At 56.9% G+C, this 15,137-nt stretch overlaps 1 protein-coding gene across 3 annotated transcripts in view; it reads left to right on the top strand.

Moving 5' to 3' along the window:
* LOC101102952 (ciliary rootlet coiled-coil protein 2) overlaps window positions 1-15,137 on the top strand; it is a 51,797-nt gene that overhangs the window by 25,846 nt on the left and 10,814 nt on the right. For all 3 annotated transcript variants that reach the window (XM_042239544.1, XM_042239541.1, XM_042239538.1), the window contains 5 exons: window positions 4,288-4,481; window positions 7,537-7,664; window positions 8,071-8,219; window positions 8,778-8,954; window positions 13,384-13,476. In XM_042239544.1, coding sequence (XP_042095478.1) covers window positions 4,288-4,481; window positions 7,537-7,664; window positions 8,071-8,219; window positions 8,778-8,954; window positions 13,384-13,476 — 741 coding nt within the window. The remainder of the gene's footprint in view (window positions 1-4,287; window positions 4,482-7,536; window positions 7,665-8,070; window positions 8,220-8,777; window positions 8,955-13,383; window positions 13,477-15,137) is intronic.

Raw genomic sequence — 15,137 nt, 5'->3', positions numbered from 1 at the left:
AGGAAAGGCTCCCCTGCCCCTCCGTCGTTTTGTCTGTCTCCTTCCTGGGCCACATCCACACAACAGAGCTGCCCAGTCACACGCTCACAGCCGCATCTGTGCATCCATTCCCAAATCTGCCGGCGTGGATCTTCCGTAGCGGTGGTCACACTCCGTAGCACAAGACACCGCGGCACGTTTGCTTTCTCCCGACTCCAGCCTTGGAGGTGCACGTGGAGACCCGTCCCTGCAGAGTCCTGGGCCCCCGGTGGCACTCAGACTTCATGGCCGGTCACCTTCGGGACTCGGGCTAGCCTCTTCCTGTTTCTCAGACCCTGTCCTGTCCTTTTCCTGTGTGGCTGCCACGTCGTCACCTTCAGTGAAGCCAGTGCGCAGCTCAGGTGAGCCTGGTGTGGCCCCCACCTGGTCAGGATGCAGGGCATCTGCACCAGCCCAGCAAGCTCCCTGGTGGCGTGGCCACCCAGGCGTCCTCTGCCCTGACCTCGCCACCGTGGACTGGCTTCCCCAGCCCTAGATGCTTTGCGCATGGAGTTGTGGGCTGCAGACACTGGAGCCCGGCTTCTCACCCTCAGCGTGGCATCTGTGAGGGTCGTCTCTGTCGTTAGGCGTGTCAACAGCTCCTGGTTTTGACAGCATGGTAACTTTCCGTCGTGTGGCTAAATTACATCTTTTACCCATTTACCCACTGCTGGATTTTTAGGTTTCCAGTAGACAAGGTGGACGAGACTGCTACAGGCATGCGTGTACAAATCTATACGGATATTCTCGTTTCTCTTGAGTAAATACCTAAGAGCAAACTGTGGAGTCACTGGGTAGATGTTCTTGAGCATTAGAGGAACCTGCCAGGCAGTTTTCCCAAGTGGCTGTATCGTTTCTCTTGCCGGCAGTGTGGGCGGCGGCCAGCTGCTGCTCAGCCTCGTCAGCGTTCGGCACCGTCCGTCTTGCCGCTCTCTGTGTGTGGAGGTGCACGCCTTTGTGGCTTTATTGGCCATTTTCTGGTGATAAAAGGCGTGAAGCACATTTTTTTCATCTGCTTATTAAATGTTTGTGAACCTCATCTCGTCAAGTGTCCGTTCAGGTCTACCGTCTGTTTTATTGGGTTTCCCATTTTGGTTACGGGTTTCTGGTTCGCGCATCTTGAGTACAAACACTTTGTCAGACAGATGTCCTCACGTTTGTGTGACGTGTGTATACATTTTGTTGCCAACAGTTTTGATGGACAGGAAAGTTTACCTTTGGCAATATTCAGTTTACCAAATTTTTTAAGAATTTATGGTTAGTGTTTTCTAGGTGTTGTCTGAGAAACGTTTGCCCAGCCCGAGGACAAGAGTATCCCGATGTGTTTTCCTCCAGTTCTTAGGTCTGTGATCCCCTTAAAGCTGCTTTTTCTGTACAGCAGAGGTTCTCACAGTGTCTTCCTCAGGCCAGCAGCCTCAGTCATCACTTGAGAACTTGCTTAACATGCAGATTCGCAGCTGCCCTCCCAAAACCTACTGAATCTGAAACTCTGTGGATGGGGCCAAAAATCTGGATTTTAATCATCCCTCCCAGTGATTCTGATGTACATGAAGGTGTGGAAACTGTGGGTGTGTGGTATGAAATAGGAACTGAGGTCCAATTATTGTTTACATTAATATCCAGTTGTTTCCACAGCAGTTTTTAAGACTTTCCTTTCCTTCTTGGATGATCTTGGCAACTTGTTGAAAATAAATTGATCGTGTGTGTGTGTGTGTGTGTGTGCATGCTTGTGTGTGTATGTGTGTGCAGTGTGTGCGGCGTGTGTGTGCAGTGTGTGTGTGCATGCGTGTCTGTGTATGTGCAGTGTGTGTGGGGTGTTTGTGTGTGTGTGCGGGGTGTGTGTGTGCATGCTTGTGTGTGTGTGTGTGCGGTGTGTGTGGCGTGTGTGTGTGTGCGGTGTGTGTGTGCATGCGTGTGTGTGCGTGTATGTGTGTGCGTGTGTGCGGGTGTGTGTGTCTGTGTATGTGCAGTGTGCGTGGCATGTGTGTGTATGTGTGTGGTGTGTGTGCATGCTTGTGTATGTGTGTGCGGCATGTGTGTGTGTGGTATGTGCGGTGTGTGTGTGTGCGTGTCTGTGTATGTGCGTGTGTGCGTGTGTGCGTGTGTGCGTGTATGTGCCCTGATCACGCTGCTGATCTGTGCAGGCTGATCGATTTGTTTCTGCTTTCACCAAGCCTGCTACAGCGCCCTGCATCACCGCAGCTTTCTAATGTCTCGTAATGAAGTAATGTTGAGTTTGCCCATCTAATCCTTCTTTTCAAGATCGTTTGGTTATTTACATTTTAGAATCAGATTCGTCCATTTGACTGGGATTCTGTTGACTTCATGACCAGTTTGAGAAGAATGGGCACCTGAGCTGGGCCCAGCTGTCTGTCCGCGAGCGTGGTGCATCTCTCCACTTTTCTCTTTACTTAATTCCTCTCGGTTGCGTTTTGCAGTGTTCAGTGCAGAGGCCTCGCGCATCTTTGATTAAATTAATTCCTGGATTTGATATTATGCCTTGCTGTTACAATTTCATTTTTCTATGTCCATTACTAGCATATAGAAATATAATGTCACATATTAACTTTTGATCATGCAACCCTGAGAGAGAGACTGATCAGCACCGGGATTTCACGTGAACATTATCACGCTGTCTGTGGATAACAGTGGATTTACTTCCTTTCTGATCTCAGTGACTTTCGTCTCTTCTCTTAATTCACTGGCTAAAGACCTACAGAACAAAGTTGAGAAAAAGCAGTGAGACTGGCCATCTTTCTGTTAATAGCAAACCCACCTGTGGGGAGAGAATTTCACCATTAAGTATGATGCAATATATAGGTTTTTCATGGATGCCTCTTATCAGATTGAGGAAGTTTTCTTTTATTCCTGGCATGCTGAGATTTTTTTTAAAACTATGAATGGGTTTTGAATTCCATTAAATGTGTTCCTTGAGTCTGTTAAGATGGTCATGTTGTTCTTATTCTGTTAAGCATGCAGTCCTATTGCGAAACTCTACGTTTTGCCATCCATCTTCTTGAACATGTTAGTCACAGCTATGTTAAGGTCCGTGTTTGATAACGTCAATATCTCGACAGCCAGATGGGCAGGGAGGCGTGTGTGTCTGTTTCACGTGGCGTGCGGCTTTTGGCCATGTGATTATACCTCTGACATGCCTGGTTGTGTTGAGTAAAAGCCACGTATTAAAAATAAAAAACTGTAGGAATAATTTGAGGATCTCGATGATGCTGCTCTTCTAGAGAAGACTCACTTTTGGTTCTGGCAGGCAGTGGGGGTAGATCACTGTCGTTCATGACTGAGATGATTCAAGCCCGATCTTCATGTTCTGGAAAGTTAGAAGAGTGAGCGTGTTAGTGGCTCGGCCTTGTCTGACTCTTTGCAACCCCATGGATTGCAGCCCGCCAGGCCCCTCTGTCCATGGAACTCTCCAGGCAAGGGTACTGGAGTGGGTGGTCATTCCCTTCTCCAGGGGACTTTCCCAGCCTGGGGATGGAACCCGGCCTCCTGCATTGCAGGCAGACTCTTTACCGTCTGAGCCACCAGGAAAGCCGGGTTTCGGGGCGTGTCTATTCGGCTTCACCTCCGCTACGAGGATGAAGCCCTCCTGTGATTACAACTGGAAACTTGGATGCTTATCAGGACCCTCTGCCCTGAGGTCTGTCAGCTCGAGTTCTTACGCTCCTAAAGACAGGACTGCTGGACGCTCTCCCTGGCTTCTCAGCTCCTCAGCCCAGACTTAAGTCAGCACATGCTCCAAGGAGAGAGGAGATGCCGAGTGGGGCCTCACTCCCCTGCCTCGCTTCCCTCTGGGATCTCGGCTCCTTTGGTCTCGGCTGCCCGGGCGGCTCTCTGAGCCCTACTCGGACTCCTGTGATGGGCTCCGCCCGGTCTCTGCGATGTCCTTGGGGGCAGTGCTCGTCTGCAGCAGTCGGACCTTCTGCCACCTTCTTCGCATTTCTGTGGAGTGTCTCCCAGCCCCGGAAACGGGTGGCCCAACAGAGGTCGCTGCTTAGATTGACAGCTGGGTCCCACCTGGCGGTGCTCAGGCCGGTCGTTTCTCCATCACGGTTTCAGGACTGGAGGCCCCTCTGCTGTGAAAACACACACGCACGGGGGGTCCCCTACGCCTCCGGGCCACGCTCCTCCTCCTCTCTTTCCGCTGTTGCTATTCTGAAGGAAACACTTTTTCCGAAGTCCTTCTTTTCCCTCGAGAGGCCCCTCGTAACCCTCCCACTCTCTCTGCTGGACTTTCCCCTCCTCCTCCTCCAGGTCACATGCAAGAAACAGGCCCTGGAGAAGCAGCTGGCCCAAAGCCTGCAGGACCAGGAGGCCCAGATGGCCGCTCTCCAGAGGGCCCTGCAGGAGAAGGAGGCTTTGTCTGAAGAGCGAGCCCAGCTGCTGGCCAAGCAGGAGGCCCTGGAGAAGCAAGGTCAGCTCATGGCCGAGGAGGCAGCCGATCTCAGGTACCTGGGGACCTACCAGCAAGTGTTCATGTGGCCTTGACCTCCAGGAGCCCACGTAGTGAGGATGGGCGGTCTCTCAGTGACTGTGGGGCAGGGCAAGTGTGTGTACAAGGGAGAGAGACTATAAGTGAGGGGCGAACGCAGTGCCTGAGGGCTCAAGGAGCCCTGGTAGGGGTATATGTGCCTAGGACAGCCTTCCCGAGAGAGGGGGCCACACTGGCCAGGTGGCAGGCCGCAGAAACCCACCTCAGACCAGCAGGAAGATGGGGAAAGTCTTGCTCACCGACCTGAACAGCACCAGGTATTCATGGCTTCAGGCAAGGCTGGATCCAGGCGCTCCCATGGTGCCCTCAACTCCCCACCTCTCCGCTGTCATTCTTGGGAAGGCTCAAGGTGAAAGCGGGCAAGATGGCCAGCAGACACAGCACACCCCTCTCCCCATGAGTCCTGAGAGCTGCTGCCCGCAGCCGTCTTGAACCATTTGATGCCCTTGAGTTGGTCCTGAGAGCCACAGGGCTCAGATGGGCAGTCTGGGGCCCTGTGCTTATTCCTGGAGCCCGGGTGGTGGCAGCTCGAGGGAGCCACGAGGCTGGGGGGAGTGGAGTGGTGGGAAACCCTGAAACCGCCGGGCCACTTCCAGGACACTCATAGGCAAGAAGCGGTGCCCTGCAGACTGCTGCCTGGTGAACTGAGCTGGCCTGTGACCTCTGGCGACATCCACAGGCTCATGGCTTTCTGCACCTTGTGCCCGTCTAAGGAACATCCAAGTATTTTTGTAGAAAGAGTTCCTCCCAGAATTCCAGAACTAGAGGTTATAAGGAAACTTAGAGCCCGTGGTCCTCGAACTTCGCCATGGAAGAAAGAGGGAAGTCTCCCCTCCCAATGCAACTGTGGGCACAGATTGCAGCAGGAAGCCTGGCGAGGTCTCTGTGGGTGGGCGGCAGCAGAGGGTCCCAGGCTCTGCCCCTGCCCCCTCCCAGGCCCCACTGGCACTCAGGGCAGGGGTAGGGGGCCTCTTTCCTCCCGCCATCATTTACAGCTCACAGGCCCTGGTCAGAGGATCTTCCCGTGACTCACCCGTGACCACTGGGCCCAGAGTCTCTGCACGTGGTGGTCCTGCAGACCCCAGATAGAGTCACATGCCCACTAAACAGCGTTTCCTAGGGACCAGCCTGAGCCTCTGCTGACAAAGTGCTCAGGACGTGACTTGCTTCTCCTAATGAGTGAGGACCCTGGGTTTTGAGGTCATCCAGCCCCCAGTCCCAGGCCCCGACAAGGCTGCAGCGCCAGGGACCCCACTTAGTTCTCAGGCTTCAGTGAGATGGACTGTGTCCTCATCCGCACCCCCACACCCTTGCTGGTGGTGCCAGCTGCCTTCCAGGAGGTGAGATGAGGGGGAGACTGGACTGGTTCTCAGAGTCTCTCCCTCTGGGTGACCATTCGGTGTCTGACCCACACAGGCCACAACCCCAGAGGGGACCAGGCGGGCACCTGGGAGAAAGTGGGTGTGAGGCGGACAGCCCTCCAGGCAGAGGACACAGGCACACGGACGTGGGGAGTGGAGACCGCGTGGGAGCTTAGAGGGTGGGGGCCGGGGGGCGGTGTCAGAGGAGCAAGGCTCCTGGGCTCTGCAGACATCAGGGCGCCCTGGGAGGTGCTGACACGCCCCACCCCGACGCTAGAGCAGCCCTGTGCGGGGCCTGAGGGCGGCTTTGGGGACCGGGTGGGCAGACTAGGCCAGGCCGTCTGGGGCCTGCAGGTCTCCCCGACCCCCCGGCCTGCTTGGGGCTGGACGTGGGCTGTCTTCGCGCGGCGTCTGTGCTGAGTGTTTGTGGTGTGTCCCTGCTGTTTGGTCAGTGGGTTTTTTCACCGTGCATCAGGGCAGGACACGGCACATAACCATTAATACGAACACGTGCTCACTGTCTGGCTGGTGCCTGATGGACTCGCTGCCGGAGAGGCGGGTCCTGCCATCACCCTCCCCAGAAGCAGGAGCTGCTGAGTCGCCATTCTCATCCCAGGCATTTTCTGACTGGCCGTGTGTGTGCCCAGACGCAGAGGCAGCTTCACACCGGGGACGGTGCTGCACGTGTTCTGCGCTAGAGGCTGCTTCTCAGAGCAGGCAGAGTTTCCTCGCCGTCGTTAGCAGCAGACGAGACGCACTGGGGTTTCTGAAATGTTCCCGCATTGACGCTGAGTCTGATTCAGGCCCTGTGTGAGGCTTCGGGCAGAGTCCTGGACTGCGCCATCGGTTCACATGTATTTCTAAAGTGCTGACCCTAGAACTCGAATTGGTAGTCCAAAGAAAGATGTACACAGTTTATGCTTTAAAATTTCCTAGTCCCCCTCTGCCAAAGTGGCCCTTGCACCCCTGCCAGCAAGCCATATGATCGCTATTTCCAGCTTTGCTAATGTGATGCATGACGGATGAAACAGCACAGGTGAAATCTGAACGCCCTTGAGGACTAGTGAGTTTCATATGTTTGTTCACCGTCTTGTTTTCTTTGTGAATAACAGGCATTATTCTCATTTTCCTGTAGGATAAGCCACTTTCTGTCATTGATTGGTAGGAGCTCTTTGTATACGATGGATATTAACTTCAGTGTATTTAGTGCAAACATCGTCTCCGAGTCTGTCCCCCATCTTTTGACTTGATTTGTGAAATCTTTTCTGCACAAAACTCTGCCTCCCTCTCTTTAAATGTATTCAGAACTGTTGGCCTCCTTATTTTTGTCTTCTGATTTTTGTGCCTTGCTTAAGATTATAAAATATCCTTCTCTACTTTCGTCTATGATTTTTACAGTTCAGAGTTAGAGTTGCTTAGCTGTTACCTGTTTCGGTTTTGTATTTAACTTGTTAGCCCACCTGTTTTCTGTGTGGGCGCCAATCTGTTCTTAGAGATTTAAAATGAATGAGCTGTCCTCTGCTTGCCTTCGGATGGATAGCCCAGCCTTGGAGGACACCATCCTAGCAAATGGGCTCTGTGCTGCCCCTCGTCCAGCAGGGTCCTCTGCCTGTGTGGGTGACTCGCCTGTGGCGTGATGACTCTCCGCAGGGCCGAGAGGGACGCCCTGGAGAGCAGCCTCTTTGAGGCCCAACAGCTGGCGTCACAGCTGCAGGCGCAGCAGGAGCAGCTGGAGGGAGAGGCCCGGAGCGCACGGCTGGCCCAGCAGGCCCTGCAAGGTGCTGCTCCGATGGGCTCCCTCTGCCCCCCCTTCCCTGAGCTTGTCCCCTGGTGGGCGGCTCCCAGTCACTGCTCCCCAGTGAGGCCTGAACATGGCAGGGAGCTCACGTCTGAAGTCAGCCAAGAGCTCCTGCCACTGCCGTCTGCGACTGGTGCCTGGTGCCGGCCCAAGGCTCAGGGTGGGCTCTGTCACAGGTCCACGTGGCAGCCCCTGCCCAACTCCATGCCCCTGCCTCTGCTCAGCCCACCCAGCCGTGCAGGCGGCCATCAAGACATGTGCCTACTGAGTGGTTGGGGGGCTCTGTCCCACCAGCTTGCAGCCTCCCCAGAGCCAGGGGCCCACGGGCTGCAGGGTGTTGGGGGCCAGGCCTCCCCGCGAGTCTGGATGGGCCTGTCTCTCGGCAGTGGAGCTGGAGCAGCTGCAGAGCGTCCGGGAGGCCCAGGAGACAAGGCTCCGGCGGCAGGCGGCTCAGCAGGAGCGGGACGTGCAGCTGGCCCTGGAGAGCCAAGCGCTGGCCCACCGCGAGGACCTCGCCCGGCTCCAGAGGGAGAAGGTCTGCCTTCCCGGGACCCCCGCCCCAGCTGCCCAGTCACTGCCCAGGGGTCTGCTGTGTCCGCAGGGGCGGTGGGCCAGGAGACCAGCGGGCGGCAGGCAGGCCAAGGACCGCTCACAGCGCGCCTGAATGCTCTGTCCCTCACAGAGGAGACGCCCCCGGGCGTCAGCTGGCCTGCCGCGGTCTGAGGCCCATATTCGCAGGGAGCTCCGTGCCCTCTGAGCCGTCCGCTGGTCCCAGCGGGCAGGCCCCGCATGGCACATCCTCACACACCCTGCTGCCAGGGTGCCTGGTGCCCCCTGAGCTCAAGAATGCTCCCAGAGCTCCACAGCTCTGAGCTGTGACTGGGCCGTGGGGTGGCGGATGTGGGGGCCCAGAGCCCTCCACAGCTCCTGTCACTGCGGGAGACAGGGCCTGCAGCCGGCTGGCCAGGACGGTCCCCGGGCAGCTGTCCCGCCCTGGCGCCCACGATCCTGCTCTCACTCAGGAGCGCGGAGGCCTGCTGCTCGCGCGAGCTCTGACCTGTGCGTCTTCACACCTGTCCCTCCTTTGGCCCAGGAGACCCTGAGTCTGTCTCTGATGGAGGAAAAGGAAGCGGCAGCTCGCCGGCTGAAGCAGGAGAAGGAGCTGGTGGCAAAGAACGCAAGCAGGACGGAGGCGCTGAAGGAGCAAGTGCAGAGCCTAAGGCGCGAGCGAGACGAGGGTCGCCTGCAGCTGCAGCTCGAGAAGCAACAGGTGACGGGGGCCGCGAGGCGGGGCCCCGGGCACTCGCTGGGCCTGCTCGGACCCCGGAAGTGGGCTGTGTGAGTCGCTGCACTCGCGGCCTGGTGCTCCCACCACAGTCCCCCACCATCCCACATCACCCTCCATTCAGTCCCTGCATCCATCTCTCCACCCACACACCCGTCTGTCCATCCGTCTACCTGTCCAGCCATCCATCTGTGTATCCACCCACCTGTCTATCCAGACATTCACCCATCCGCCCATCAGTCCCCCTGCGCAGTGACAAATACACACAGACCGCTCTACACACACATCTATACACACACACAGCTATACACACACACAGCTATACACACACACACAGCTATACACACACACACAGCTATACACACACAGCTATACACACACACACAGCTATACACACACAGCTATACACACACACACATCTATACACACACACAGCTATACACACCCACACAGCTATACACACACAGCTATACACACACACATCTATACACACACACAGCTATACACACACACAGCTATACACACACACACAGCTATACACACACACACAGCTATACACACACACACATCTATACACACACACATCTATACACACACACACATCTATACACACACACATCTATACACACACACATCTATACACACACACACATCTATACACACACACAGCTATACACACACACACAGCTATACACACACACAGCTATACACACACACAGCTATACACACACACAGCTATACACACACACAGCTATACACACACATACACCTATAGACATTATGATAGGTCAGTTTCCATTCCAATCCCAAGGAAGGACACTGCCAAGGAATGTTCAAACTACCTCACGATTGCACTCATTTCACATTGTCTCAAGGTAATGCTCAAAATCCTTCAAGCCAGGCTTTAATAGTACGTGAACCAAGAACTTGCAGGTGTACAAGCTGGATTTAGAAAAGGTAGAGGAAACAGAGATCAAATTTCAAACATTCGTTGGATCTTAGAAAAAAGCAACAGAATTCCAGAAAAACATCTACTTCTGCTCCATTGACTTCGCTAAAGCCTTTGACTGTGGGTCACAACCACTGCGGAAAATTCTTCAAAAGATGGGAATACCAGACCACCTTACCTGCCTCCTGAGAAACCTGTATGCAGGTCAAGAAGCAACAGTTCAAACCGGACATGGAACAACAGCCTGGGTCAAAATTGAGAAAGGGGTACGTCAAGGCTGTATATTGTCACCCTGCTTATTTAATGTATATGCAGAGTACGTCATGAGAAATGGATGAAGCACAAGCTGGAATCAAGATTGCCAGGAGAAATATCAATAACCTCAGATATGCAGATGACACCACCCTTATGGCAGAAAGCGAAGAGGAACTAAAAAGCCTCTTGATACAGGTGAAAGAGGAGCATGAAGAAGCTGGCTTAAAGCTCAATATTCAAAACACGACGATCATAGCATCCGGTCCCATCACTTCATGGCAAATAGATGGAGAAAAACTGGAAACAGTGTCAGACTTTATTTTCTTGGGCTCCAAAGTCACTGCAGATGCGACTGCAGCCATGAAATTCAAAGACACTTCCTTCTTGGAAGAAGTTATGACAAACCTAGACAGCATATTAAAAAGCAGAGACATCACTTTGGCAACAAAAGTCCATCCAGTCAAAGCTGTGTTTTTTCCAGCGGTCAAGCTCGGGTGTGAGAGTTGGGCCATCAGGAAGGCTGAGTGCCAAATAACTGATGCTTCTGAACTGTGGTTCTGGAGAAGACTCTTGAGAGTCCCTTGGACTACAAGGGGATCCAACCAGTCCATCTTAAAGGAAATCAACCCTGAATATTCACTGGAAGGACTGATGCTGAAGCTGAAGCTCCAGTACTTTGGCCACCTGATGCGAAGAGCCAACTCATTGGAAAAGACCCTGATGCTGGGAAAGGTTGAAGGCAGGGGCAGAAGAGGGCAACAGAGGATGAGATGGCTGGATGGCATTACTGACTGATGGACATGAGTTGAGCAAAGTCCAGGAGACAGTGAACGACAGGGGAGCCTGGCGGGCTACGGTTCATGGGGCCGCAAGGAGTCGGACACGACTTAGTGACTGAACAACAGTGACATCTGCACACTTGTGCACAGACTGTTGCTGTTCCCATCCACTTGTCCCTCGCCCATCTATCCACGTGAATGCTCATCCTCTACTCACACAGCCAGCCGCCTACCCACATGTCTGGCCGTCTGTTAACATGCCCCATTGTCCGCCCACACACTTGACCATGCATCTATCCATCAGTTTGCTTAAATGCCCATCCAGCTATCCACACACATGACCGTCTGGACTATCCATCCGCCCATTCAGCCACCCAGGCACTCACTCACTTGACCACTCATCCATCAGCCACTTGCCGACCCTTCCCTCTGTCCACACACCCAGCTGCCCATCCACATCCGCTGCCCATCGTGCATATGGTTAGCCTTCAATCTGTCTGATCAGCCAGCCAGTCATCCGTCAGTGTGTTCATCCAACCAGCCCCTAAACAGACACTGGGCATGTGAAAGCTACCCGCTGAGACCAGGCTCTTCCAGTATTCTGTGCCAGCCTGAAGCACGCACTGCTGAGTGGGTGGAATAGACAAGTAAACGCCTACACGTGGCTCATCGCACTGTGACAGGACTCTCAGATGCTGGTAGAGACTACGGACTGCAATGGAAGAACTCCGGTGGCAGGAAGACCCGAGGTTCGCTGCCAGGCTCTCCCGCATCGCTGGCTGCATCCTCACAACACTGAGAGGGACGCCTATTTCAGGGCTCCCTCGACTGGTGGGAAGCAGACTCGCAGACGGTGAATAACTTGCCCAGACTGGCTCCATGCACCTGCTGGGCACCAAGGCCCGTGTCCTCCGATGTTCCGCTCTCCTGCATCCAGGGAGGGAGGAAGCAAGCATTTGCAGGGTGGCGGCATTTCAAGGGTAGGGGGCAAGGAGGACCTGGAGGCATCCTATGAACATCCGGGGACGGTGTGAGACTCTGGGCAAACCCCTCAGCTTCTGCTGCCCCCGAGTGGCCCACAGAAATCCGGGGAGCATGACTCTCGCAGTTACGTTTTGCTGTAAAGGACGTAGGTCAGGACAAGTCTGGTGCAGAGACCCAGGGAAGGGCCATCTCTCCGCAGTCAGAGCAGGTCACCTGCTGGCAAGTCAGGATGTTTAAACCCACAAGTTCAGGGTTCTGATGGGGTTGTCTTGCGTGGGTGTGGTCAGCCTCCTCCCTGAACTGGGCAGGAGCCTCTCCATGGCTCCCCGATCACAAGCTCAGGTGCGGTCTCAGGGTGGGTCCAAAATGGACACCCCTCGCTGGAGACACTCAGGGGTTTTCAGGCTCCCCCAGCTGTGCACCAGCCAGCAGGTGGGCACCGACACCGCTGTGCCCACTTCTGCAGCACAGGCAGCACCCCTGGCCTTTCTCTTCACGGGGTCACCAACAAGATGGGTCCTTCCACACTGAGCTCAGAGCCACGTGGTCTTTTTTTTTTAATACCAAAAGCACTTGGTATTGGGATGTAGCCGATTGTGAGTGTTGTAGTTCCAGTGAATGGCACAGGGACCCAGTCATACACACACATGCATCCGTTCTCCCCCAGCCCCCCTCCCACCAGACGGACCTTTTCCACAGCTGATGACACCCCGGGGGGCACAGGGACCCCTCCCTTCCTTCTGCTGGCCTCCCTTTGGTGGGAGTTCTGCGGCTCTTATCAGTAGTGCTAGAAATAATCACTGGAGACCCCGAGAGCAGGGCATCCCACCCACGCTCATACACACACGCCTCAGGCTGCCCTCCTGTGCCATCCTGAAGCGCACACTGTTGAGTGACCGGAAGGTGAGTAAAGGCCTACATGTGGGTCACCACACTGTGACAGGACTCTCAGGGGCCCGATGGGTCTGGCGTGTGGGGAAGCATGTCTGTGACTGACTGTGGGTCAAGCTGAGCCCCCCCAGCCTGGCGACAGAGCAGGGCCCTTCCACCCTGGGGCCAATGTGTGAGACGCGGCACCCCCGGGGGGCCCTTGCACACCCCTCACCCTCAGCGACGCAGAGCGTCTGGGGAGGTGAAGACCTACCCATGGTTCCTGCTCTGTGCTTGGGGTGGGTGGGGGGCTCCAGGGAGGAGGTGGTCCATGAAGCCCCCTGACCTACGCTGGGGAAGAGCAGGTACTGGGCAGGTGCCGGTGGAGGGGGGGCACCCTGGGCGAGAACGAGGGGGACGCAGGCGGGACCCGCCCCTCGGGACTCAGCTGCCTCCGAGGGGCTCCCTGCTCCTAGAGCCCATTGTCCTGGTGTTGGGACCATAGCTCTCAGCACCCCACTGAGCCCCCCGTCAGAGCCCCCAGCCTGCTCAGGAGCGCCCCACCCCTGTCACGCAGGCCCTGCTTCTACGAGACGCGGAGCTGAGCCGGCTGCGGGGGGAGCTGCAGCTGGTACGGCGGGAGGCCCAGGGCCAGCAGGAGCAAGCTGAGGTGAGCCCCTCCAGGCCAGAGCCGAACGCCTGGCCTGGCCACCCACATGGCCCAGCAGGTGCAGCAGACCCCAGAGGCACCCGCTCCCTGCCTGGTCCCGGGGGGTTCTCCCCTCCACCCCACCCCCGCCACCTGAACCTGTTTCCCCCAGATGGCTCAGGCTCCCTGCTCGGGGGGACAGTGTCTCCATGGCACAAAAAGGCGATGGAGCGGGATGGGGTGGGGAGCACAGGGTGGACCGGGGGGGAGGATGGGCAGGCCCCACGCCCTTGCAGAAGCCGCAGAGGGGAGGGCCTGACACCAGCAAGAGGGGGGACAGAGCCCAGGTCTGTGCCGCCAGCCCCCCTGGCATGCTGAGGCACGGCTGCCAGAGGCTCAGAGGCCTCGGCTGACTCTCTGGAGAGTCCCCTCCCAGAGGAGAAGCGCAGCTGGGGAGGCCGCGTTGGACCTGAGGCAGAGACTGCCCAGAAAAGACCCAGCAGAGAATTCCGAGCAGGGCGGGAGGGGGCATCCAAGGGGCCAGGAGACACCAGCAGGCAGCCGCACGCCTGGGCCAGCAGACGGAGGCCCACAGGGCATGGAGGCCACTGCGGGCATCCAGCTGGCCACCCGGGGCCCCAGGTCCTCCTCAGGAGTCCACATCTGGGGGTGGGGCAGGCAACAGCAACCAAGACTCCGGGGAGTGGGGTGGGCCCCTGGGCCCTATGCCCCCAGCCCGCGGGCCCATTTATGGAGTGTGGGTGCTGCAGACACCAGGGCTGCTCTGGATGAGGGGTCAGAGCAGGGTGGCAGGACCCAGGGAAGGACTCGGGGCAGCTGGTGTGGTCAGGCAGGACCACGGGGGGCTGGCGGGGAGCAGAAAGGAGGGGCGGGGATGATGGCTCAGGGCGGGGGTGGGGGACAGAACCCCTGCAGGGGTCAAGGCTGGTCACGTTCCCCTCAAGGCACTCACTTGGTGCAGCCGGGCCAGCACCCTGTCCCCGCTGCCTCCTGCCTCTGTCCTCCCCGGCCTGGCCACCTGCCTTCCCCACTGGTGCCCAGTGTGTGCCAGCCCCAGGGGCGCAGGGTTAGATGCTCCTCTGTTGGTAGACGACTCAGCGAATCCGGAAATGAGTGAGTGGATGGCCCGTGGGCTGCAGGGTCAAGCCCAGAGCTAACCCTACGAGCAGGGCTGTGCTCCGGGCCTGCCCACAAGAGGCCGAGCGGACATGCCTCCCGAGGGCTGGCAGCCCGGAAGACAGAACCTGGGGAGGCCATGCAGTTTTTGCCAACCCACCAGACAATGGGGGGAGGGGCACTGAGCGGGGGGGGGGGGCACTGGATGGGGGAGGGGCACTGGGAGGGGGCACTGGATGGGGGAGGGGCAATGGGCGGGGGCACTGGGTGGGGGCACTGGGCAGGGAGTGGCACTTGGAGGGGGAGGGGCACTGTATGGGGGAGGGGTATTGGGTGGGGGAGGGGTGCTGGGCAGGGGAGGGGCGCTAGGCTGGGAGGTGTGCGTGCAGGGGGCCTGCTGGGTGGAGGGGAGAGGGGCACTGGGCTGGGAGGAGGAGTGTTGCAATCAAGAGTTGGCTGCCAGGGTGTTTCTTCACCCCCTGCTGCCTGACGTGGGACCCGGATCCCCGGGTCACTGAGCAGAGCAGCTCCTGGCACCCGGGAAA

Source organism: Ovis aries, chromosome 1 (assembly GCF_016772045.2).
Source record: "Ovis aries strain OAR_USU_Benz2616 breed Rambouillet chromosome 1, ARS-UI_Ramb_v3.0, whole genome shotgun sequence".
Classification (NCBI taxonomy): domain Eukaryota; kingdom Metazoa; phylum Chordata; class Mammalia; order Artiodactyla; family Bovidae; genus Ovis; species Ovis aries.
The sequence above is the reverse complement of the archived record's forward strand: the minus strand, read 5'-3'. Positions and strand labels throughout refer to the sequence as shown.